This window comes from Stegostoma tigrinum, chromosome 5 (assembly GCF_030684315.1).
Source record: "Stegostoma tigrinum isolate sSteTig4 chromosome 5, sSteTig4.hap1, whole genome shotgun sequence".
NCBI lineage: Eukaryota > Metazoa > Chordata > Chondrichthyes > Orectolobiformes > Stegostomatidae > Stegostoma > Stegostoma tigrinum.
Window position 1 is genome coordinate 9,174,422 of NC_081358.1, and position 26,143 is coordinate 9,200,564.

Here is a 26,143-nt window from a genome sequence, read left to right on the forward strand (position 1 = left end):
AACTTTTCTAGTTCTATGCTCTTGACTCAGACAGTCAGATTGAAGCGAACCTGGAGTGACCAGCAGCAGCAGAGCTCTGTGATTCAACCTGACAACCAAGGTCCAGACTGAGCTCAGTTCAAGCAGCAGGAACTGAAATAATTCCACAGGAGCCGGTATCCTGTCACAAGTCACCCTTTATTTGTACATGGAGAGTCCTTAACAATGACCCACCTCTATCAGAGCCAGCTCTCAGAGTGAACAGGATGTCTGACACTCCTGTTTTATCTGCCCAATGGGTTGCACCTAAACCAATAACCTTCTAGTTAACAGGGCATGGGAAGGCGGTTTGTTAGTGCTGCTGGTAGGCATTTAAACTAACTTGGCAGGGAATGGGACACAGAATTGAAGTACAATGCTGGCAGGCACGGTACATATAGTAAGACACAAAGGAGCATGACAAAGTTGGATGGCATTTATTTTAATATAAGGTGTCTTGTGGGTAAGGCAGATGAATTAAGGTGCTGAATAACACATGGAAATATGGCATTATTGGTATTGAGGAGACATGGTTGAAGGAGGGTCAGGACAGGCAGCTCAAATTCTGTGCTATGGAATCTTCAGGCAAGAAAGGGTTAGTTGTAAAAGAGAAAGTGTTGCCCCAATATTGATCAAGCAGTCAATTACTGCAATAAGGAGGGATGACAACTGACATTAATTTTCACATTTTCTCCGGATGGTGTCAGATCCGGGAAGACAGCTAATGTGGTACCATTGTTTAAGCAGGGTGGTGGGGATTCACCAGGGAACTAAAGACTGAGGAGGTTAGCGTCAGTGATATAAAAACTGATGTGAAAAATTCTGAGGGAAAAATTAATCTCCACTCAGAGAAGCAAGTATTAATCAGGGATAGTTAGCGTGGTTTTGTCTGATAGGTTTCATTGAGTTTTTCCAGGAAGTGTTTAGACATGTGAATGAGAAAAGTGCAATGGATGTAGTCTACATGGACTTTGATAAGACTTTGGTAAGGTCTCGTAAAGGAGGCTGGTCAAGATGTTAAAGGCACATGGGATCTAAGGCACACTGGATCCAAATTTGGTTTTGTGGCAGGAGGCAGAGGGTGATGTTCGAAGGTTTTGTTTTATGTGACCAGAAACTTGTATCAGTAAAGCCCTGTGTCTTGCTGTTTGTTGTGCACATTCATTTTCAAGACTTGCATATAGGTTTAATCATAGGTTTGCAGGTGACACAAAATTTGGTGAATGACAAATAGCAAGGAAGAAAGTTCTGGACTACAGGACAATATAGATGGGCTCAATAGATTGGCAGAACAATAACATATGTAATTTAATCATGAAAATTGTGAGGTACTTTGAGAAAACTAACAAGGTAAGGGAGTACACAGAAAATGGTAGGACCCTATGAAGTACAGAGGGATCTTTGAATGTGCAAAGAATGTTAAAGAAAGCGGGAGAGACAGATAAGGTGATGAAGAAGGCAGGTAGGATACTTGCCTTTATTTGGCAAAACATTCAATACAAGAGCAAGGAGGTTATGACAGAACTGTATAAGCTGTTAGGTAGGCCACAGCTCGAGTACTGAATGCAGTTCTGGTCACCACACTGTAGGAAGGATGTGATTGTGCTCGAGAGGCTGCAGAGGAGATTCACCAGGAAGTTGTCTGGGCTGGAAAGTTTCAGCAATGTAGGGAGATGAGATAAGCTGGTGTTGTTTCTATAGAACAGGGAAGGCTGACAGGGAATATGATTGAGGTGTACAAAGTTCAGGGTGGATAGGGAGAAGCATTTTCCCTTAGTAAAGCAATCAATAAGCAATGGGCATACATTTAAGGTAAAGGGGAGGGGGTTTAAACAGGATTTAAGAAAGAAGTCTTCACCCAGAGGGTGGTGGGTATCTGGAGCTTAATGCCTGAAAACAATGCCATTGACTCTTAACTGCCTTCTGGCCAATTAGTAAATGCTGGCAGTGCTCACATCCCACGAACACATTTTTAAGAAATGCAGAGACGTGCCAGTGATGTGCTCAACCGAATGAGAAAATAGAGGCAAATGCCTGAGCAGGTTAAAAATGGAGTGGTAGTGGTAATGGAAAAGCAGTGCTGCACTTTACAATGAATCTTACTTAATTGCTGGGATGTGGAGGTTTTGCGATCACCGCATGTTCAGCCTCTATCCTCTCCCGGTAATGCAAGGATCCTGTGCTGGTAGAGGGTAAGATGGTGACTGTCAGGCACCCTATGCCCCACTTTTCTGCTCTCTGCCCTTTTGTGGGCTATTGACACGTGGAAATGGACAAAGGAAGGGGTTGGGTGTGATGAACATGGCTGGTTAGTGCTGATACAGGCATGGGAAAGGTGGAGATTTGTCCTGATTAAGTGAGAAGGAAGCACAGAGGGCATGCAGCGTTAGTGGTGTGGAGGAGTAGATGGGTGGGAGCAATTGAAGGACGATACTGCATACAATTGTGAGAGTTGGGCATTGCTGGAGTTGGACACGATGGTAGAGTTGGAGTGAGATAGTAGAGAAAAGATGGTGGTACTTACACTTGTGGAATGCAAAAGTTAATTAACCATCTTGCTGCATTGCTAGACATTCCTCTGGACTGTTGACACCACACTCACTCAGTAGGTAGATTTAGACCAGGCTACTGAGATCTGCTGTATTGGTCTCTTCTGGCAGTTCTGAGGAAAGAGGATAGCCCTTCTCTCCACAAACCTGTCCACCAGGACCTCCAGGACAGTGAAGCAGGGTGCTGCTTTGGAATGTCCTTTAGAATTGTGAAGCAACACACTGAATATTGGTGATAACACGGTGTGAAGCTGGATGAACACAGCAGGCCAAGCAGCATCGGAGGAGCAGAAAAGTTTGATGTTTCGGGTCAAGAACCTTCTTCAGAAAATTCAGAAAAAACACTGAATACTGGGTCCTAGTTTGTAATGCTTGACCTCATGTATAACTGGGATTTGAAACCTGCAAGGTCCTAGCAGCAGTGAACGCATATGTCACTGTTCAGTGTAAAAGCATGAAACTGGCACCATAGATAATGAGATGAGCAGTAGAAAATTATGTGAGAAGTTGCTAGAGCTCACGTAGAGAAACCCTTTATGAATCTCCCTGTAATTGACAATTAGCCAGCCGTTTTGTAAATTTAACGCTGTACATCAAGGAAGATGCATTCCACTGAAATCAAGAATATTTATTCGAACATTTTGACAAATTTTAGGAATTGTGTTAATTAGTTGTGGGGCACAAACAGCTTTGTAAATGTTAACATGCTACAAGAGTGCAGGTGATACTTTATCTAATATATAAAGGAAGAATTTTGTCTCTGCTATTTGGAGTGAAGTAGGAAGTGTTTATAAAGAATGCATTTACAAATAATTACAAACAGTGCACACAGGAAATGCTCCCATTTAAAGTGTTCAGGATCCTGATTACCATCACGTAGAATGTCCCAGAGCAACCTGACTAGTATTAACTAAAACTGGCATGTATCCAGATCAGTTACTATGTAAGGAGTGCGTTTGAAGTAATTTCTAAGAATGCAATTTGTTCTCAGATACTGGGCCTCACTCATCAACCTTGGTGACGATTTAAAGTCTATTTGCTTTTACAGTACCACACACTGGAGTCAGCCCAGCGGAATATTACCACCACCAGATGGCTCTGTTGACTGGCCATCGTAGTCCGTACGGTGACATTCTGCCTCCAGCTGGAACAGCAACTGCAGGTGCACTTCACATGGAATATCTGCACACAATGGAAGGTAGGTAAAACTTTAAAACAAGTTACATGTGGAAAATTCACCATGTACAAGCTCTCGGGCAGTTTATTTTAAGAAGAATTCTAGAAAAATCTCAATCACCACAACATGTAACAGGAACTCACCAAAAAAAAGACAGCCTTGCGCAGGTTCTGTCAATAACATCAGGAGTTTGAAGCAACTGGCATTAATACGGTCTGGTGTTTTTGGTGTTGAGGGATCGCAAAGTGAAAGGTGATTTTTCTTTATTCATTCTCAGGATGAAGGCACCACTGGTTAGGTCAGCATTTATTGCCCATCCCTAATTGCCCAGAGGGCAGTTAAGAGTCAACTATATTGCTATGGGTCTGGAGTCACATGTAGGCCAGACCAGGTAAGGATGGCAGTTTGTTTCCTTAAAGGGCATTAGTGAACCAGATGGGTTTTTCCCAACAATTGCTAGTGGATACATTAGACTCTTACCTCCAGATTTTTATTGACTTCACATTCCACCATGTGCTGTGGCAAGGTTGGAACCTGAATCCCAAGAACATTAGTTGAGTTCCTGAATGAACAATCTAGTGATAATTCGACTCAGCCATCACCTCCCCTTGTAGCTACTGGCTAGCTGTTAGCCAGTCTAGGAGGATGAAGAATTCAATTTTATTTGCCAAAGTGACACCCATCATAATGGTATGATGAGTCAGGGCCTTTCTTTTGCACTCTCAGCAAAGCCATGGAAAAGAATTCTTGGATCCCCAGTAAAGAATCAGGAACTAGGGAAAAAAATTTCCCCTGCGCCATTCTCACCCATTTTCTTTGGGGCTCCATACAGCAAAGCTGGCTAAGAAATAAGTATCCTGTTTTCCATACAGGGCAGGCATTGGCTGAGTGGTGTTATCACTGGACTGTTAATCCAGAGACTCAGATAATGTTCTATGGACCCAGGTTCGAATCCCACCATGGCAAATGATGGAATTTGAATTCAATAAATATCTGGAATTAAGACTGTAATGATGACTGTGAATCCATTGTAGATTGTTGGGGAAAAGCCCATCTGATTCACTTATGTCTGGCCTATGTGTGACTCCAGACCACAGCAATGTGGTTGACTCTTAACTGCCCTCTGGCCAATTAGGGATGGGTAATAAATGCTGCCTCACCAGTGATGCCTTCATCCCGTGAATGCATAAAGGATTCATTTGGTTATTGGGGAATGACATGGGAAAGAAAGTTCAAGGGTTAGGGTTATATATCATGGACTATATTGAGTATTCCATAGCTGTATGATGAGTTGGCATGTTAATATATTTATGCGGCATGCTGTGAAATGATAAGATGTTGGATTTTACTGTGTCAATTTTTCACGTAGAGTTTTTTATTTCCCCTTTGTCTCAGACAGTGAAGTGAGCTAAAATAAAGAAATACTGAGGTTGCTGGAGATCTGAAACAAAAACAGAAATCGCTGACAAAACTCAGCAAGTCTGGCAGTATCTGTGGGGAGAAAGCAGAGTTAATGTTTCAAGTCTGGTGACTCTTCTTCAGAACTGATAGCAGCTGGGAAAATCTGACATTTATGCTGCAGACGAGGTTGGGTGGGTGTTTTGGAGGAGAGGTTTTTGGAGACGGTTGAGAGGGAGAGAGATAAGAATGGAATTTGGCTGACAAAGGGATTATTGACAGTTGGCCAGGACAGAAGAGAATAAGCAATAATGACAGCCAACTGTTGGAGAGAATGGGTAGGCTGTACTGAAAACATCCCATGGTTTGACAGGACTAGAGTGTGGGGGTGAGTAAAAACATGGAAGGAAGGAATCAGGGTCTAACATCATTGAAGTTGATGTTTAATCCCAGAGGCCACAAGGGTTTCAAGCAGAAAATGAGACGTTATTTTTGAGCTTGTGCTGAGGTTTGCTGGAGCACTGCAGCAGGCCTGCAATGGAAATATTCATGTGGGAATATGTGGTGTGTTGAAGTGGCAGGCAGCAAGAAGCTTGGATCATTTTTACAGGCAGAAGGTAGGTGTTCTGCAGGGCAGTCACCCAGTCTGTATTTTATCTCACCAATATAGAGAGCCCATTGTCACCTGTAAGGTGTGTCTGGGGCCTTGGATAGTGAGGAGGGAGGAAGTAAATGGACAGGCATTACACATTCTGCAATTGCATTGGAAGGTGCCATGCAAGTGTAAAGAAGTCTTGTGTGGGAGGAGGAATGGATCAAGGTATCCTGGAGGGAATGGTCCCTGTAAAATGTTGACAAAGTAGGAGGAAGGGAGCTCGAAGAACAGCACCTAATTTTCTGCTCGGTGGTCCTACAGCCTGTAGGACTCAATATCAAGTTCAATAACTTTAGACGGTGATTTTATCCTTACATGTTTTTTTACCCACTCCCACACCCTGGTCCTGTCATGATAGGAGTTGCTTTCAGCACAGCCTACACGTTCTCACCCACTTGTCCTATTATCACATATTGCTGTCAGCTCAGCCAACCTGTTCGCTCCTACTCTCAGTTCTCATTATCACCAGTTCAGCTTCTCTTCTGACCAGGTCTACTATCAATAACCCCCTCAACTGCTTACCCCTCAGATATCTCTCACTGCACCAATCTCTCTCTGGCCTCCGTCTCCACCTATTTGCTCACCTCTCCACGCATCCCACCCCCAATCACATCATTAGCACGAATACCACCTATTCTCTGCTGCTACCAGTCCTGATGAAGTGTCACCAAACTCAGATGCTACCAGACCTGCTGAGCTTCTTCAGCAATTGCTGATTATTTTGCAAAGTGAGTTCCTTCATTGAAGGGAGGTTGTAGAGTTGCATTGCAGAAGCCTCATAACTGAAAAATGTCAATGGTATACAACATTTTGGGGTAAAAGAATTCAAATAATTTTAATGCCTTTTTATTTTGTTGGCACAAGTAAAGAGAAATGAACGTTTTAAATATCTGTTCTATTCTTGACATGACTCAGTGTTTGCAGAACCCAGCTGAAGGTGGTTAGTGGCTGGCAAGATCAGATTTATTTATTACACATAAGCAGTTTGAAAGTTGCTGTCATCTCAATGCACTGTTGCATTGAAAGTAAATTTTGTAGCAGAGTTCACAAAAATTCAATTCAGGTTTGCTGATCCCATCATTATGCCCAGAGCCTATTAAGTACACGTTTTCGAAAGAGGAAAAACTGGGTTTTAGGTGCAGCCACGTGGAAATAGCTGCCATGTGTGAGATGACCAGTTTAAATGCTACAGGGTTATGAAAAATTAGTATTAACTTTTCATACAGACGGAACCATTATGAGATCAGTTACTTCTAAATAAACTCAATGTTTTTTTAATACAAGTACAGCAACTTCAACATTTAAATTGGGTTTTGTTTTAATGCTAGGGCAAATATACATTGCAGTATTATGCAAATAAGTTATTTTGCAGTGTAAATAGAAAATTAAAAGAAGACTGCATTGTTGGGAGGTCACTTAATCTCACCTTCTTCCAGTTGATGAGAGTTTGTTTAGTCAGTGCTTCCTTTATATTTGAAAAATGTGAATTTACCTTTTTTTTAAGTATATAAAGCAATTAAAACAATCTCAATTCTAGTTGATGCCAAGCCTCAGTCTAGATTAGGTGGGGATGTCCTGCACTAATCATTCATCTCAATATGATTCTATTTTGCTGAGGACTGATGATAAAATCCCAAAACTGAAACTAAATTATTTGGCCATTAAAATGTCTGCTGATGTACTTGCCACAGCTTTTTAAGAATAATTTATTTTCAACATCAGTAGTAGCTGACGTTAACAATTTTTAAAATTTATTTTTACAGTTGTATTGTACTGCAATAAATTTTTTTCTGCACAATTAATATATTCTGTATAAATTGACCTAATATCCAGTCATCTAATTAAAAAAATATAAAGATAAGGTGAATTATCTGAATTATGAATGTTGCTAAATATCTTACATGCAAACAGACAAATTAGGAGCAGGAGTAGGCCATTCAGCCCCCTTTGAGTTACCTTGCCAATTAATAAGATCTGGTTGTGACATCAACCCAATATTCGTATCTACCCAATAGTTCTGAGCTCCTTTTCAGTCAGGGATCTATGATAATGGGAACTGCAGATGCTGGAGAATCCAGGATAATAAAATGTGAGGCTGGATGAACACAGCAGGCCCAGCAGCATCTCAGGAGCACAAAAGCTGACGTTTCAGGCCTAGACCCTTCATCAGAGAGCGGGATGGGGTGAGGGTTCTGGAATAAATAGGGAGAGAGGGGGAGGCGGACTGAAGATGGAGAGAAAAGAAGATAGGTGCAGAGGAGAGTATAGGCGGGGAGATAGGGAAGAGATAGGTCAGTCCAGGGAAGACGGACAGGTCAAGGAGGTGGGATGAGATTAGTAGGTAGGAGATGGAGGTGCAGCTTGGGGTGGGAGGAAGGGATGGGTGAGAGGAAGAACAGGTTAGGGAGGCAGAGACAGGTTGGCTGGTTTTGGGATGCAGTGGGTGGAGGGGAAGAGCTGGGCTGGTTGTGTGGTGCAGTGGGGGGAGGGGACGAACTGGGCTGGTTTTGGGATGCGGTGGGGGAAGGGGAGATTTTGAAGCTGGTGAAGTCCACGTTGATACCATTGGGCTGCAGGGTTCCCAAGCGGAATATGAGGTGCTGTTCCTGCAACCTTCGGGTGGCATCATTGTGGCACTGCAGGAGGCCCATGCAGTGCCACAATGATGCCACCCGAAGGTTGCAGGAACAGCAACTCATATTCCGCTTGGGAACCCTGCAGCCCAATGGTATCAATGTGGACTTCACCGGCTTCAAAATCTCCCCTTCCCCCACCGCATCCCAAAACCAGCCCAGTTCGTCCCCTCCCCCCACTGCACCACACAACCAGCCCAGCTCTTCCCCTCCACCCACTGCATCCCAAAACCAGCCAACCTGTCTCTGCCTCCCTAACCTGTTCTTCCTCTCACCCATCCCTTCCTCCCACCCCAAGCCGCACCTCCATCTCCTACCTACTAATCTCATCCCACCTCCTTGACCTGTCCGTCTTCCCTGGACTGACCTATCTCCTCCCTATCTCCCCGCCTATACTCTCCTCTGCACCTATCTTCTTTTCTCTCCATCTTCAGTCCGCCTCCCCCTCTCTCCCTATTTATTCCAGAACCCTCACCCCATCCCGCTCTCTGATGAAGGGTCTAGGCCTGAAACGTCAGCTTTTGTGCTCCTGAGATGCTGCTTGGCCTGCTGCGTTCATCCAGCCTCACATTTTAATATCACAGTCAGGGACCTACTTTCGTTTGCCTTAAAAATATTCAGTCACCCTGCCTCCATCACTGTTTGGAGGAGATCTTCACATACTCATGACCTTCCAACACAAAAAAATGTCCTCCTTAAATGGGAGATGTTTTGGTTTTAAACTGTCACCCCTAGCACTGGTCTCTACCATATCCTTTCAGCATCCATTCTTTCAGCCCCTTATATATCGCAGTAAGATCATTTCTCACTCCTTTAAACTCCAATGAATACAGGCCAACCTTTAATTCACCTAGCCTGCACATCTTTCGATCGTGAGAAGAAATCGGAGCACCCGAGGTAACCCACGCAGTTACAGGGAGAATATGCAAACTTCGCACAGATGGTCGCCCAAGGCTGGAATCAAACCCAGGACCCTGGTGCTGTGATGCAGTAGAGCTAGCCACTGTGCTGTTCCTTTGTGGTACCTCATTCTAACCTTTTATGAATCATGTACCAGCACATACTCAATTAGTTCTGCCAAAATTACTTAAAACTGCAAAATTTCAAAATCTTGCTTTATTCAGGCACGGTATTTGGAAATGACAGTCTTCGATAAACAGATATAACCTTAAAGTTGTGACAAAACAATGTGAATGCATTGTCTTTTGCTGGAGATGTTGAAAAGTTGACAGTTGCAGATTACTGTGAACTGTAGAGTCCCAAGTAGAAGAGAAGCTAAAGACCAATGGGTTACAATGTCATTTGTAATTCTCAATATGGAAGGAGGGATTGATGGGTGTATGAAATCGTGCTCAGTTGAGGCAAAAGCATTACCTTCTCTAAATGTAGAAGAAGTGACAATGCAGCAAGTCCGAGAGTATATCCTGGCTTAGGCTGATAAGCGATAAGTAACATTTATGCCATGCAAGTACCAACCAATGACCATCTCTGACAAGAGAGAATCTTACCACCACTCCTTGGCATTCAATGGCATTACCATCACTGGACTAGCCATATGGTTACAAGAGTAGGTCAGAGACTGCAAATAACTCTACTTTTGTCTCCCTAAAACTACTCCCCGTCTAGAAGGCACAAGTCAGGAATGATGGAATACTCCCCTCTTGGATCGATGAGAGCAACTTCAACCACACTCAAGAAGCTTTACACTATTCAACACAATGCAGCCTGCATGACTGAGACTACACCAAAGACATTCACTTCCTCCACTGCTCATTCTCAGTATTAGCAATTATCATCTGCAAGATGCACTGCAGAAATTCACCAAGCCTCCTTGGACAACACCTTCTAAACCTACATCCATCTAAAAAGACAAGGACAGCAAATACATGGGTATACCACCACTTAGAAGTTCCTCTCCAAGCCACATCCTGACTTGGAAATGTATTTGTGTTGTTTCTCTGTCATTGGGTCAAAATCCTGAAATTCCTTTCCCTTCCTCATTGTCTTGTGAGCCTACCTACACCAAATGGTTTGCAGTGGTTCAAAGAGGCAGCTGAACCACACCTTCTCAAGGGTAACTAATTGATTGAGTGCAAAGCAGAAATAAAGAATTTCCATTTGTGTCACAGCCTTCATGATGCCAGGTCTCCCACAGTGGGTTGTAGACAGTGAAGGGCTGTTGAAGTTTTATCAATATCATTATGTAGGAAACATGGCAACCAGTTGGCTCACAGCAAGTTTCTTAAAACAGCAATTAAATAAATTACCAGATCATTTGTTTTAGATTTTGGTTGAAGTTGGCCAAGTGTAATGGGATCTTTTGAAATCTTATGCGAACTTCCACCCTACGATATATCCTTCTATTCCTTTCTCCATCGTGTACAAATCTGGCTTCCCCTTGATGGTACTTGTACTATTTGCCATAAACAGTTCATGTGGTAGCAATTTGGAAATTCTCGCGACTCATTGAAGCTACGCCTTCATGTGCAGAAACTGAAATCAGACTTCTCTTCTGAGATCGTTATCCGAATTATTGGGGATTGACATCATGTAATACAGTTTATGTGTGAAAAATTATTTCCTGTCAGTGAATGAAATCTATAACCTTGATTGATAACAATGGATGGTTCATGCGCTGACTGATAGCGCTCATCTCTTTTGGTTTCTTTAGAGGCACCCAGCCAGTTCGAGCTTTGGATCAGGCATATTGGTGATATTAAGGTGCTTGATTCATTCCTGCGTCTGCTTTTCTCTGTGGTTTTTTGGAAGTTTTGATTAAGAAAACTCCAACTGGCATTTGTGTTTGTACTTTTAATTGTAGCCTGTAAAATCCTGTATTTGACTTCTAAATTTAGAATTGAAAGTGATTCACAAAACACTGTCTTAATTGTAATAGTGAGTAGAATGAAAGAAAATAATAATCAAAGTTTTGTTTTAGGACATGATTTTGATTTCCACCAAGGTTTCAAAGATAGATGTATATGATAAAGAAGTCTCATACCAGCACTGGTAACAGATAAAACTGACGAAAAAGAGATTCACCATGTATAATTAATTAAAAATCTTCCTTATAATTACTCAAAGTTAGATATTTTGCTGTTACGGTGGAATTTTATTGTTTCATGTTATGTTGCTCCTGTCTACATTTTCCAATTTACAAAGAATAGTGAAAATCTGCTTAATTACAGTAAAAAGACAAATCAGTGAAATTTTACAAAACTTTGCTAATATTATCCCAGAAATACTTTGACCCTTTCACTTATACAAACTTATGCTTAGGTCTGAGTAAGATTTGCTTTAAATGTGCTTAGCGAGTTTTTTCAGTGCGCATTCTCTTTAATTATTTTTGCACAGCTACCTGTGCAGTGTTTATAACAAAACAAGCCCTGTATATTACATTCCAAGCAGCTGCTCAACAACGCACACACGACATTGGCTCAGAACATAAGTTTTCAGCAGAATGTGCAATTTTTGGACGCTTTTCTATCAAAAAATGCAATGGATTTTGTCTTCAATAGGTTGCTACTTCCTCATTACTATGTGAATGAAATAGATACTATCAAATTAGAGTTGTTAGTTAAGGTAAAAATAAACGCTTATAACTCTGTTACAATCATAATATGATTTATAGTCAGTCTCACACTAATGCTTTAGTTTGTTTAGCCATTTAATTGACATTTATACAAGCATAAGACCGAGTTTAGGTAGGTTTTCATTGTCGTAATTAGGCTCATTATCTGCCTTCTTTGACCCAGTTTCCCATTCCCATTTGTCCTCTCGCCCACAGGGATCCATATAAGACTTTCTTTAGTGACCTACATTGGCATTGGTCAGTCTTACTTATCCTCAGTATTTTAATCCCTCTGGTGTTCAAGGATATAGACGTAGAAACTATTTGCTTTTCTCCCATCATTTAACTTTAAGTTTGCCAAAAAAAAATGGTTGAAGCCCAATTATATCACAACCTGTTCTTTGTATATTGCCTTCGCATTTTCTTCTTAGAAAATTGGAACCGGAGTACTTCACTCCAGATGTAAGTTTCACTGTAAGATGTAAGCTTCACTTATATTTGAATTAGTACATTAAAAAAAAAGTTCCATTCAAATACGCATCACTGCAGTTTAGTGTACAAATCTGCACTTGCCTAACATTTGGGCCATGTTATCCCTTAAATGGTTATTGTACAGAGTAAATGTGTCACAGTTATTACTCTGGTCGCATGGAATACTCTAACAAGTGTAAAAATAATTGTTATTGCCTCAGAGAAGAGTTTTTCAACATTACTTCCATCTTGAGCACCAGCCAATGGTCCCTACAGACTACACAAGTTAATTCCAACTCAAAATTTCTCAACTTTTATTTTCTATTCCGTCAGCTTTTGTTCTGAAGGTTTCCTTATGCCTGGTGCGGGTCTGAACCACTGTCTTGCTGCTTGTGGTGAATTAATGATGTGAATGTCTAAGCAGCCGTCAGATTCATAAATCACTAGAAATGAGTGGGACAATACATAGAAGCCTTTTCTTTTTGTTTAGCAATTTATCATTTTGCTTGCACATTAATAAACAGAGCTCCCCTGAGGTAAGGCAGTGGAAGATAAATTCTTCTTCCTAATTTTCCTCAATTGCAGCCAGTAGATCACAGGTGAGGAGTAAGCTACTTATCAAGGAAAGTGATTTTTTTGAGCTTCCTTCTTACATATTCGTTCGGTGTGATGAATAAATAGGCAGTTTGAACATGAAATACGACATGATACTCTGCTGTAATTCTCTTCTTTAATGCAACAGGGTCTCGATTCTCCAGCCCAAGACTATCAACCAGGCCAAGCCGTAAGCGATCGTTGTCCATATCCCCATTGTCTGATCCCAACTTTGACCTACAGACTATGATCAGAACTTCCCCCAACTCTTTGGTTACCATACTTAATAACTCCCGTAGCAGTTCCTCGACCAGTGGCTCCTACGGTCATTTAGCTGCTGGTGCAATCAGGTAAGAAGAATTTGCTCTTCCTCAGCATTCATCAGACATGTTACTTCAGCTTTATAAAGAATAAAGGTTTATGGTTTGCAACTTGTTTATCCATTTACATACAATGTTTTTCCCAAACTCTGTATTTTCTTTATGCAAATTTTGAAGATCTGGAAACTATCATGCTACTTTGTCCTATTTAATGTTCATAATTTTGTTGAAGTTTCTCAAAGTACACTGGGATGAAAGGAAAGGGTATGCTTTCTGTCAATGCTTAGTGCAACATTTTTTATGTGTTAAAGGCTATAATCATCTTAAATAAAAACTGAAAGAATTGTGGATGCTGTAAATCAGGAACAAAAACAGAAGTTGCTTGAAAAGTTGAGCAGGTCTGGCAGCATCTGTGCAGAAAAAAATTCAGAGTTAACATTTCAGGTCCAGTGACCCTTCCTCAGAAATGCTAAAATCTATTTTTCATAGAGGGAGATAATGTTTCTGTCAAGGAAATGCACATCCCTTAAAATTGATGTAAAATGTTACTGCTCCACTTTGGATTCTGCTTTTTTTTCCTCATATCCTCAACTTTTGTTTTGTTCTGAACAAACTTGGTCATTGATCATAACGAATTGCCTGTGCAGCCTAGAAATCAGACTCAGTAAAAAGAACCTTAAGAAGATTCCCATTCTGTTTCACCTACTCAGCATACATACGAAAGAAATGCTTGTCGCCTTATCGTGGATGTCAGTAGGTCAATGTGCCTTATTCATTTCTTGCACAGTTAATACCTTATTGAAGGAACAAGGTTTCGGTTTAAACAGCAGTATGTAATTAATGCCAGGATTGACCGAACGTAAGTAGAGAGGGAGAAACAGTGCCACAGCAATTCACTGGGGCTTTACTAAGTGGAAAACTATCACCTGCTGCAATGGTTTTTGCTTTGATGGTGCTTTACTTTCCTCCTGATGATCAGAAAAATGTAAATGATTCTGTGCTGCTGACCTCTGTTCGTGTTTTGCCATTTGTGAATCACTCTGATTGCATGAATATATTGTGTTACAGAACAAAGTGAAGCTCCCTTATATGAAGACTGCAGGTTGAAGTCTGTTGTTGAATGTAGTGTCTGTTCACTCTGTAAAGCTCATAGCAGAGCCAGGAATAGCTCAAGTTTCCAGAGTCCCAAAGGGATAGCAAGTACTTCAGCTGCAATAGGAAAGAGAAGGCAGCGGGTGCCGGCATTTTTTTTAGTTTGAGAGAAGACATTTTCAGTAAATGGGCTTTTTTTTTGGCTTGACATTTTGTTTGAAGAAAGTCTGTTTGAGAAACACCACTACATAATATATGTATAGCTGTTTTGCAGAAAGTTAGTTGCTTTTGATGAATGCTAAGGTGTATTTTTGCCTTGTGTTCTCATCACAATTGTTTTCATTCCACAGTTTTTGATGTTAATTGAATAGAAGAATTTATTGGGTCTGGAATATAAGTGAGGGCCAGAATCTGAAACACCATTGCTGATCCCAAAACTGGTTTAATTTAGTTGTTTGAGGGCAATTCATTGGGTCTCTTCTGGATCAATGTTGTTCTTGACTGTTCTTGTCAGTTACTTGACTGATGAATGCCTTCTGTATGATGAACAATAGTTAAACTACCTTTTTAGGTACAATTCAGAGATTGAAGGTTGCAGTTCAGCAGATCAGAGTTAAAACTATGTGCAGAACTAGTGGCTAACATTGGGACATACTGTACAGCACGTACTTTCCTGCTTGGAGATGATCAAATCAGTCTGTGTATGAAAGGACAAAAACCAATATGATGGTGCAGATTAGGCTTTGCTATTTGTTTCACAGTCATGTACACAAAATAAGTAAATGAACTCTTCGATAACATAACCATCTGAAATATAATGTTGTGTCACATGGTCAATGTCTCTGTTAGTCTATTAGATAATTGAAGAGGAGAGAGTTGAGTCACTTTTGTTCTTTGATAAATAGGTAGCACTGGAAAAATAAATTGGACAAACTGCCAGAGAGCTCAGTGAACATGAAATTTACCATTAGAAGTATGCTCAAGAACAAATTTTGAGTCTGATATGCATCTTCTGATTAATACCCTATCAATCATACACTCTGTCTGCCACAGCCTTAGTGCATTGCAATAATTCATGACTGTACACATGCACACATACACGCAATCACAACGTAATATGTTTTTTGAGGAGACTGGTTTCATACTTCTTTTGTGAAAATTAGATTTTGTTGTTTTATCGTTGGCTTTTATCCACTGCACAGGTAACATAGAGTAAAGTGCACTTGCTCCATCATTGACATTAGTAATGCCCCTTTCTTCAATCAGTATATCACATCTTAATGCTTGTCCTACATGCCCACTTTATGCTCACATTTGCTGTCTCAATTTTCTAGTAAACATTTGCTGCACATCCACTCCTCTTCTCAGAAGGATCTTACATCGATTGTCGCTGCTGCTTCCTCCAAGAGTCTCATCATGATATTCACTTTAAAAACAAAGTCAATAACTTATGTTTGATACAAATGAAGGAAGTCCTACAACTCGTGCTGGCATTTTGACAGCTAGAGGTTTACAAACTCACATTCCTCATGATCTTTGATGCCCTTGTCCCTGTTCAAAAGATTAAACTCTCTCTCATCTGAGTCATTCTCCCTGGTATATCTTCCTCCTTTGCTTACCTTCATTTTAAGGGCAACTGGTTAAACATTTATTTCCAGATTTGGCTGGAACACATTGTGGATTATCTGCCCCTCTATGACTGAAACCTTTCTTTTCCTTCCAGTTATACCTCCAAATGTAAATGCAACAAGCTTATAGATATTTTGTTATAAAGACTGAGATCTCCGTTCAGATTCCTCATTGAAGTCCCTCTCTTTCCCAAGTCTGCCCCAAAACACAGTTTCCACGTAAGTCAACAAAACCCAGCTCTAACTCACCTGTGCCTTTTTTGGCCGCTGCACTGTCTCTAAGTTACAAACTGTTTGCCTGACATTCAGTACTGGATAAACAGGAAGTTACTCCACCATAACAGCGGCAAGACAGAAGCCATTGTTTTTATTCCCATCACAAGCTTCTTCCTGAATTATTGAATGTTATCCCTTCTTTTGGCAACTATCTGGGGCAGAGCCAGATTGCTTGCTTGTAAACTTAATGCTGTTGAGGTTGGTTGGCTGGCTGAGCTGGCTTGATGTTCCACTGACGTTTCGTTACTGTGCTTGGTAACATCCTCAGTGCAGCTTGGTTCACTGAGCTGGTTTGTTGTTCTACAGACATTTTGTTACTGTGCTAGGTAACATCCTCGGTGTAGCTGCAGTGTAGTTCTCTGTGATAGCCTGCAGCTGGCTAATGAAGAAATACCTGAGGTCACTGGCACTCGCGGGACTGCCAGAGACCAGACATCGAGTGGCTGCAAGCAGGAGAAGACCCTGTGGTGTAAGCAGGCAGGTACATCAGACCCAATGCCCCACATTGCCCAGAGGCTGCTGCAGGGCAACAACTCGTGCCATTATCTGCCTTCCTGCATGGAGATTGGCAGCTTCCACAGAAAGCCAGGGTCTGCTGAAGTGGTACACACACTGGACCCTATCACCGCAGCCAAATGGGTCTCAGGGGGATGTTATTTTAAAATTCGTATTTGTATAAATGTCTTTGGTTTGGCTCTACATCAGTTTGAATGTCTGTGTAGATCTGAATATAACTGTGCCAGCTAATGCCTAGTTTCAGGTCCTCACAGGGTGCACCATCCTTCAGGGTCTATGTTGAGAGCAGGCTGTATCTGGAAGCAAGACGAACAAGGCGTTAATGGGCAATGGGTACTGCTGACACCATTGCCACTTGTCCTATGACATTCCCAACCCCACCCTGCCCTCAATGTGTGAACATTGTGGTGTGAATGAGGTGCTCATTAATGACTGGAGCTGGGGTGTGTGCAGCACGCAGGGAGCTAATGCATTTGTGCTGCCGGGGATTAGGGTTGTGCAGGTCTGTGTGCTGTACAATGCATGGGTCTGTGTGTAATATTCTTGCCCTCTACAAGGTGTCAGATCTGTGGGTCCTCCAGCTGCCTTTCTCATGGATCAAGACATTCACCCACACTGAGCATGGTTACAACCATTTACTTCCCCATTGGGTAATATAGATTTCCAGCATGATGGAAGGCAACAGTGAGTGCTATTTGACCAATGATTTCCAGCACCTACCTTTTATGCATTACTGAGGCCCTAAATGTTCCAATTCCTTTCCTGTTAGCCCTTTCTGTCAACCCCATAGGCTTTGCACCTCCCCAGGTCCCAACCAAATTTATCTACATGATCCTGCACCTGCCCACCTCCTTCCCCATTCAGTCCTGGCATATGAGGTGACCATGCCAAGTGTGCTGCCCGTTCTTGAAGGCAGGCAGCTCCTGGCCATGAATGAGCCCTTCCTCCTGCACGACCCCATTCTTATCCATACTTTGCAGTATCCTCCCAATTACAAATACTGTTGCCCTCCCTTCATGATTGTTAACCCCTTCCCCCGCCCCCACCGAAGCAGCTACCAATCCCAGAGAACAGATTCCTGACATTCCTTCTTGCAGCAGTGGCTCCCATCTCCCTTTCCCTTCATTTCTTTGGATGAACCTAATAGACTGATTGTGGCCCACCCTTTTGAATGACCTTGCTGGATAATGATAATAACTGATGGCTGTACATCTCTCCAAGCGTACCCTGTCTCCCATCCTAGCTGCTAAGTAGGCGCAGGACTGACTTTGAATCAATCCCTGGACTATGGACCCCTTGACAGAGAGCCCTCGTCCCCAGTGCCTGACCATGGTCAGTCCCCTGGACTGGGATCAGATGTTGCCCTTGACTCACTCCACGAGGAACTCCTAACTGAAGAGTGATTCATGGACTTCAGCAAGAACTGCTCCCCTAGACTTTGAGACATGTCTGTTTGCTTACTGCATATACAGTGTGCTTGCTGCAGAAGCTGCTCACATTTGGTGCATGTGTGAGATTGAAGTAGCGCAGCACCAGATGTTAACACAGTGTATGCCCCTTGACTAAGAACTAATGACCAACAAGGAAAGCGCCTGCCCGTATGTCTGCACTAAGTAGCACAGCGAGGCCAGGCAAAACAAGATATGGCTGTAAGCTTCCAGGTGAGTGAGGGCCCAGAAAACAAGTGAGCGGCCCTGACACACAGCCGTGCTAAATACATGATCTTGGAGGCAATGTGAATCTTTTGTTGTTTCCATGAAATTCAATTCTTTATGTCTAAAAATTGTAAACATCTTGATAACAACCACAGGTGTAGTTGTTGTAGCCATATTCTCAATGGTAGTCCTCTTATGGTGCGGTGATAGTATCCCTGAACCTAGAGATCTCGGTTCAAGTCCCACCTGCTATAGAGCTATGTAATAGCATTTCTGAACCGGTTGATTGGGAAAAATAAGTCAATAATTAAAAAAAATGACAGTTTAGTGGTTATATTTTTGAAGCACTCAAGGGGAGAAGTACTAACATTGCAAATCAGAAATAAGTTCAAGATATGTCAAATTTCACCTTAGGAAACAGAAGAAAAATAAGCCAAAGTTATAAAAGTTCAAATAGTGTTAATTATAGTACTATATTCTTTGTTTTAAATTTGATTTTAAAGCCTGGGATATTACCAGTTTTAAACAAATTATTTCAGCTGGTGCACACGTTTGTAATGATTTAGTAAGATTTTATTTGAGTAATAACTTTTGGACTAGGCAGAGTCCAGTAACTGAATACACAGCAGGAAGGAATAGAGCTGCTATATTGTACACTTTTAACTGATTTTGACAACTAATATAAGCATCATATTGAATGCAGAATAGTCTTAATATGATTTCCTGTGTACCAACAATGGTCTGAGAATACAATCGAGTAATGAAGTGATGACAGGTATTAGCATGTGTAATGTGCTCTAATAGACATTTAATGACATTTAATTCAAGGAGGGAGAAGAGCCTTCCCAAGGGAATTGTCTGTCATTGAAACTCATTGATCACCAATTTAGGCAGTTTCATAGTGGAGAGGTTAATCCATCAATCCCTTTAACTAAACAAGTGTGATGGAAATTCTGTAGGTGACACTCAGTATGGTCCGAGCTTTCTGTCTTCACAAGTGAATGAGTGATATGACAACCATGAAGCTTACAACAGATTTAAATGATTGATTTTTATCTCTGTTTGTAATAAGATCTAGAGACATATGGAAAGACTTAGTTCATGCCAGGATTGAAATGTACTGCATTAAATGGAAAATGAAATATGAATGTATGTACAAAAGTGTACTTCACTGACATTAAATCAAATGCATTTTGCCCTGCAGTTGCTAAGCTTTTGCTGAGTGGGAATTTGACAAATATTCTAATTAGCCTATTGTAAATGCTGTAACCTTGGTAATGTTTTTAATGGGAAGAAGGCTTAATTGTGCTGCTTTTTCTTGATAGGTAATTTCCATGACCTTATAATGAAGTTTCAAGTTTTAGTTAAGATTTGATTTCTCCCACCCATATGCACCACACACGTGTGTGCATGACTGCTCATTGATGGCTTAAGTCTAGATGGCTGATGAATTCAAAATCTATCACGTGGTTCATAAGATGACTCCCAGCGTGGTGCAGTAAACTGTACTCGTGGTTATAGTAACTCTGCCTTAGTACAGTAGATCAGAATAGGTTATTTGCAAGAATTCCTCAGTTCCCAATGTCTAGTATGATTGGATAAAATTTAAAACTCAGAAAACTTCATTTAATTTTTTTATTCTTTTTCACAGTTTTGTTGTATCCTCTTTGCTGCAATTCCTTTAAGCAAATTGTGGAGTTTCATTGCCACAATCAAAGTTATTCCGAGATTTCACCACAAGTCACATGAGTATTGTGTGTTTCTTGGACATTCTGTGTCATTCACATAGATTTTCTGCTTACGTTCACTTTAAGAAAGAGACTTAAGAGATTCAATTTGGACAGATTTGGTAAGAATCCCCAATGACCCAATGTTTCTTTTACACTCACAGTAAACAATTTTAATCTTCAATAATAGTGAGATTGTGTTAAGTGAAAAAATTACAGGTTAAAAACTACAAACCAATATCAATTTCTGATTTTTGTGGAGGTGTTACAGTGGTGGGAGATCACCCTGTTGGTAAAAAGCTTCATTTGAATATTTAAATTAGCTAGTATGCCAAAGGTTTCATCTCTGTTCCAAGTTTAACACACAGCAGCCAAGATTCCTGGGCCACAGAACTTAGAAAAAAATAAGGAAGTGGGAACAGCAGGATGGAACAGATCAAGTAAATAAATCTTTCCCGCACTGCTTACGGACCAGGAGGAGCAGGAATGCACCCGTCCAGAAAGAAAGCACCACCTCCCACGTTTTAATCCCTCCCAGCATGAAATTTATTCCACCAGTTACCAAAGCCTGGATATGTATTGTGTCTGACAAAAATGAACAAACTATGAAAGAGAACTTGTATTGACTCCAGTAAGCTGTAAGGAACTTCTTAGTTTAGATAACCATTCAGACTCTTTCAGTTGACATAAACTTTCCAGCTTTGTGTTCCAACTTTGACTCCTCCTCATCAGATAATTTTATGAAGTGAATTTCAGCAGAAATTTCTGTTCCTTGCTAACATTTAAGCTTTGATATTTATGCTGGAGTTCTACAACTCCAGATCTAGATGCAGATTCCTCTCTGCATTTGCATCTTCACTTTGCTGTCAGGTACCTGATGTCATTGAAAAGATAATGCAAGGCATTATTTTGGCATTGTTTGTAGTACTGTTAGGAATCTGGTCTGATGCTGTGTATTGAATTATCTGTTCCAACTAGGTTTTCTTTGTAGGAGAGAGCAATGTACGGCTGGGAGTGTTGTGTTTCACATGAAATATAGCTGAAGGAGTGGAACTAATGTATGAATTCGAACTTTTCAGTAACCAAAGCTAACCAGCCATTATCACTTGCTTTATCCAACAAATTTTTATTCTGGAAAATGAATTTCATGTATGTATTCTATATATTTTAATCACTCTTCCTACTTATTTGACTCTTCTTTATCTTTCCCTTTGTGTTTCTCCTGATATGCTGAATCCTCTTGAAAGCCAGCTATTACTTTATATAAAAATAAAAGGAAGAATCTTGATTTCAATCAGTGAGGAGGAAACGCAGCAATCCAAAACAGGGTGTAACATTCCCAACTGCAAGACTTATGGGAATGTGATAGTTCCCCATCTCACCATTCAGTAAGAAAAGGCTTTGAAAAAGCCTCAGTTTGGAGTAGCTAATCATGTGTTCAAACATTGCTTTGTATTTTCCCACCAAAAATTTCTGCAATCCAATTCAAAAATAAATTCTTCAATATTTGGTCACCACTGCCTCCAAACATTGGGTGGCTTATTCTCAATGGAAGTTGCAGACTTTTCATTCTGGATCCATCTTAGCCGTAATGCGATTGCATTTGTCTTACCCATACAGTCTGGGCCAGATATTGTTTTGCACTCTTCTGCCCCAGAGGTAGCCTCGAAGAACACTTACCTGGAGTCAGAATCCATTGGTGTGGTGTAGTTTTAGTTTAAAATTGCAAGTTATGATCATTGTTCCAGTTGCTGATTGAGGTTGTCCAGTGAAACGTTGGACTGTACAAATCAGAGGGATTAAATGTTTGACCAGCATCCTGTGATGTGTTTTCTCTGATATCAGCTCGGACAACAGTTGAAGTGCCATAGTTATTATGTATGCCCCTTACCAAGGGGAGTAGCCCCACTGTTTAGTGCTGGTGAGTAAAAGTGTGTATGTGTGTGCGTGTCACTGGGCAGGAACAAGACCTAACTTGATTGTGATGCTCCCCCATCCGCATTCCCACAATTCACATAGGGATAGTGGCCAATGAGTATGGAACTCCAGCAATGAGTGAATATATTCAAGAAAGAGGGTGGTGGGAAAATTGATTGGGATGGAGTGCATTTGGGGGAAAATTGGTTCTGGTTGAGATTATTTAAATGTTTAACCATATTTATGTGAAGTAAACATCACAATTCCCTGCAATGCAACTGATTTTGAAGTTCGTGCGTGTGTGTGTGTGTGTGTGTGTGTGTGTCTGTCTGTCTGTCTATGTGTGTGCAGGAGAAGACACAACTTTCAGCATTTAACAAAAGAAACAATATAAATACGTCAAGTGATTTTATATGTAAAGAACATGCCCTTATACTATGCTTTTCTGTTGAGGGATCAACAAGGGCTGGGTATGTCACCCCTTCTCTTTTTTGAAAAGTGCTACGGGATCTGTTGTGTTCACCTGAGAGGGCAAAAGGAGGCCTTAATTTAATGACACATCAAAAAGATGGCATTTCTTGTAGTGCAGGGCTCCCTCAGTTCTACACAGAAGTGTCAGTGTTGACTTCTTGCTGTAGTCTCTGGGAGTAAGGCAACATTGGAGAGATAAAAACAGCAAATGAGTGTTTTAATTTCTTTTTTGCCGTTATTCTGCCTAATATTTGAAATTTTTGCACAACCTGTTTATATTTCACAATTTTATTAGTACAGCTAGCTTTAAATTTGTAAAATTTATCATTGGCTCCCCTTGATTCCATATTGTTCAGTGCAGATGATCTGATCTATATTTAATGTTAGACTCCCACTTTGTTATAGTGTTGAGTTGCTTGAATTTGAATTGATCTACACCTTCCAGTACACACAAAACTGCATTATCCGCAGTAACTTATTTTATGCAGTTCCACTTAGTAATGTACAGCTTTCCTAATGTGAAACTAGAGAACTCTGTTAAGCTTTTACAGAGAAAATCCTTTCAAACTGAGATTCTATTCAATGGTGTATGTTAGTTCTTCAAAATATATTGAGCGAAAATCTGGTAAATTTGAGCTTTAAGTCTTTATTCATCCTTCATGTCCACCTAATGAATCTCTTCTGTATCTTCTGTCTTCTTAGTCCTGCTCTCAGCTTTCCATACCCTGCCACGCCAGTTGCCATCCAACAAATGCACCACCAGATAATGAGCCGTCAACAAACTCTGGGCTCTGCCTTTGGCCACAGTCCTCCTCTTATCCATCCTGCTCCAACATTTGCTCCTCAGCGTCATATCTCTGGCTTATCCACTGTATTGACCTCTGCACAGATCACCTCTTGTCCATCTGAATCCACACAGGTAAGAAATCACAAGAGCCGTAGTAATAACCACAGTTAAAAGGACAGCTGTACAGTTGTAAAGGAATGCTTTCAATTGCTATGTTCTGATTATACAATGCACTGGCTCCAGTACTCAATCCTGTTACCATTTCGATCAATAATATTTGGTGTCACTGATACATAATAGTCGTTTTGAGCTTGTTGTGTTTTAAATTATCCTTCAAAATACGTCTTTTCTATCTTTTAGAGTAAACCTACCAGTGAGTCTGCAGTGACTAGCACAGGTGATCCAATGCAAAATAAACGCTCAAAAATTAAACCTGATGAGGAACTGCCAAGCCCTGGTGCTGGAAATGAACAGGTATGGCTGTGGGTTTAGTTAATAAGTCTTCACTCTTCCCTTCCTGGCAGACTCATTCTGTAATATATGCCACTATTTGCAAGACTGCTGAGGGACCAATTACAGAACCTGTTTTGCCCTTCTTCTGTTTGTTTTCTTTTCAGGTGAAGGTAATTAAATATAGTGTTTAAAATTATGGGTGCAACTTCAAAAAATATCTTTCATGGATATGTGTTGTGGCGATATCATATTAAAGCTAGATAAAACCCTCTGTGTTAAGTCTAACATGGAGTTTCAGTGGAGGGGTATCTAGTAGTAGAACAGCAATCACCTATGTACACCTTTAATTCACTGCTTCCGCTTTGCCTTCCACAGCAGTAATATTATTTGGAATTCTGCTCTGAGAGCCATAAGGAAAATTTCAGTATACTTTTGGGAATCAGGTCAATGATCTGCCTCCCGATGGTAGGAAGCTATTTGGTGACATGCCTTTTCTGGCAAATTTTCCCCTCACTTTTCACTCCCACCCCTGTCTATGGGCTTCACAACTGGTGTATTGTACCCAGAGTCAGGTAAAAAATCTATATTTTGAATCACCCCACAGCTATGTAAAACCATCTGTGAATTTTGTGATCCTATTGTGAAATATGTTTAATGCAGTTAGAGAGCTGACGCTTTCATTTATTCTCACTTAAGATTAAAACCAACCAGCTGAGGAACAAGGCTCTGTGTAAGGCACAGCTGGTACTATATCTTGGATCTGGAGATTGTACATCATGCTGTACAGATTCTATCCTGAGACTGGTATCTGTAGTAAACAGCATCCTTCAACTACAGTGAGCTCTGATGTAAAACTAGTGCTTTGTAGAAGTGTTAACAACAAATGTTGTTGTTTATGTACATCATTTATACATTTCCTAATTGAGAAACCTTTGAAAATTATTTTTCTTCAGTCTATTGTTGGGAGATTTTGCATGGATGTATCACATCAGTAGCTCCTCAAGTACATTCTTTTAGATTAATTTGCTTACATTTAGAAATTCTGGCTGAGTCGACAAACCATCTTCTGGAACCTTCCTGTTTTATTTTAGAGACAAAGCTTCCTCATTATAATATGTATCAGCATTACATACCGCTACACATTAATCAATTTTCCCACGTCAACTAAAGTTTTGGCAAAGTTTTATCCCAATATATGTGGTACCTCTTATGAAACATGTTTGATGGTTTTGGATTTACTTTTATTCATTGGCAGTTATGATTGAGGAAAATGAAGGAGTATAACCTTGCATAGTTTGTGTTGCTCAATTATAATCTTAGAAACTTGTGCAACAAAACTGAAACTGCCCTCATTGCAAAACTCTTCAAGGCCCAATACACAAAGTGTATGGGAAAAAATTGCCTTAGTCAGTGTGAAAGCATGCAATTTAGTGGACGAGAGGATGAAATTTACTCTGGAAATAGAGATGCCTGAAAAAAAATTGGTAGCAATTGACAGGTACGCATTTGACCCTAAAACATAGAATGCAGGAGGAACACAGCAGGTCTCTTGAGAGAAGAACCTTGTTAATATTTTAATTCCAGTGCCCTTTCATCAGAAGGAAGGGTCACTGGACTTGAAACGTTAACTTTGTTTTTCTCTCAATAGATGCTGCCAGACCTGCTGTGTTCTCCAGCATTCTCCATTTCTGTTCTAGATTTTCAGCATCTGTAGTTCTTTTATGTTTATTTTGTACAATTGATCTTGATGCTCTTGATTAGCTCCGGTCATAGAAATAGATTTTAATGGCAATGAAAATCAAGCGATGAAAATTTTATGGTTTCTTTGAATCAACAATTGAGGCCTATATCCCATGGCTAGATCCAAACAGAAAATTTAACTGTGACTTGATCCTAGGCCATACTTTCACATGCGGAGGTGAATAATGGGAAGGGAACCACATCCATGTGCATTTAAATATTCTATGTGAATCAAAAGTGCAATGCAAATTCTTCTTAAAGGAAAGAACTTGCATTAACACAGCGATTTCACAACTACAGTTTGTCCCAAAGTGCTTTGCAGTTAATAAAGTTCTTTTAGAGTACTGTAATGTAGGGAATGCATCAGTCATTTTGCACGCCGCAAAGTCCCGTAGACAGCAGTGTGATAATGACTGATTAATCTGTTTTTGTTTTAATGAATATTGATTTGAAGTGTTAATATTGGCCAGAGTGCTAGGGCATCCTCTCCTACCT

At 40.6% G+C, this 26,143-nt stretch overlaps 1 protein-coding gene across 4 annotated transcripts in view; it reads left to right on the plus strand.

Annotated features, from left to right (window-relative positions):
* The window catches only part of LOC125451846 (transcriptional activator GLI3-like), a 390,661-nt gene that overhangs the window by 306,494 nt on the left and 58,024 nt on the right, over window positions 1-26,143 (plus strand). For all 4 annotated transcript variants that reach the window (XM_048529496.2, XM_048529497.2, XM_059645818.1 and 1 more), the window contains 4 exons: window positions 3,616-3,765; window positions 13,215-13,416; window positions 23,371-23,587; window positions 23,816-23,929. In XM_048529496.2, coding sequence (XP_048385453.2) covers window positions 3,616-3,765; window positions 13,215-13,416; window positions 23,371-23,587; window positions 23,816-23,929 — 683 coding nt within the window. The remainder of the gene's footprint in view (window positions 1-3,615; window positions 3,766-13,214; window positions 13,417-23,370; window positions 23,588-23,815; window positions 23,930-26,143) is intronic.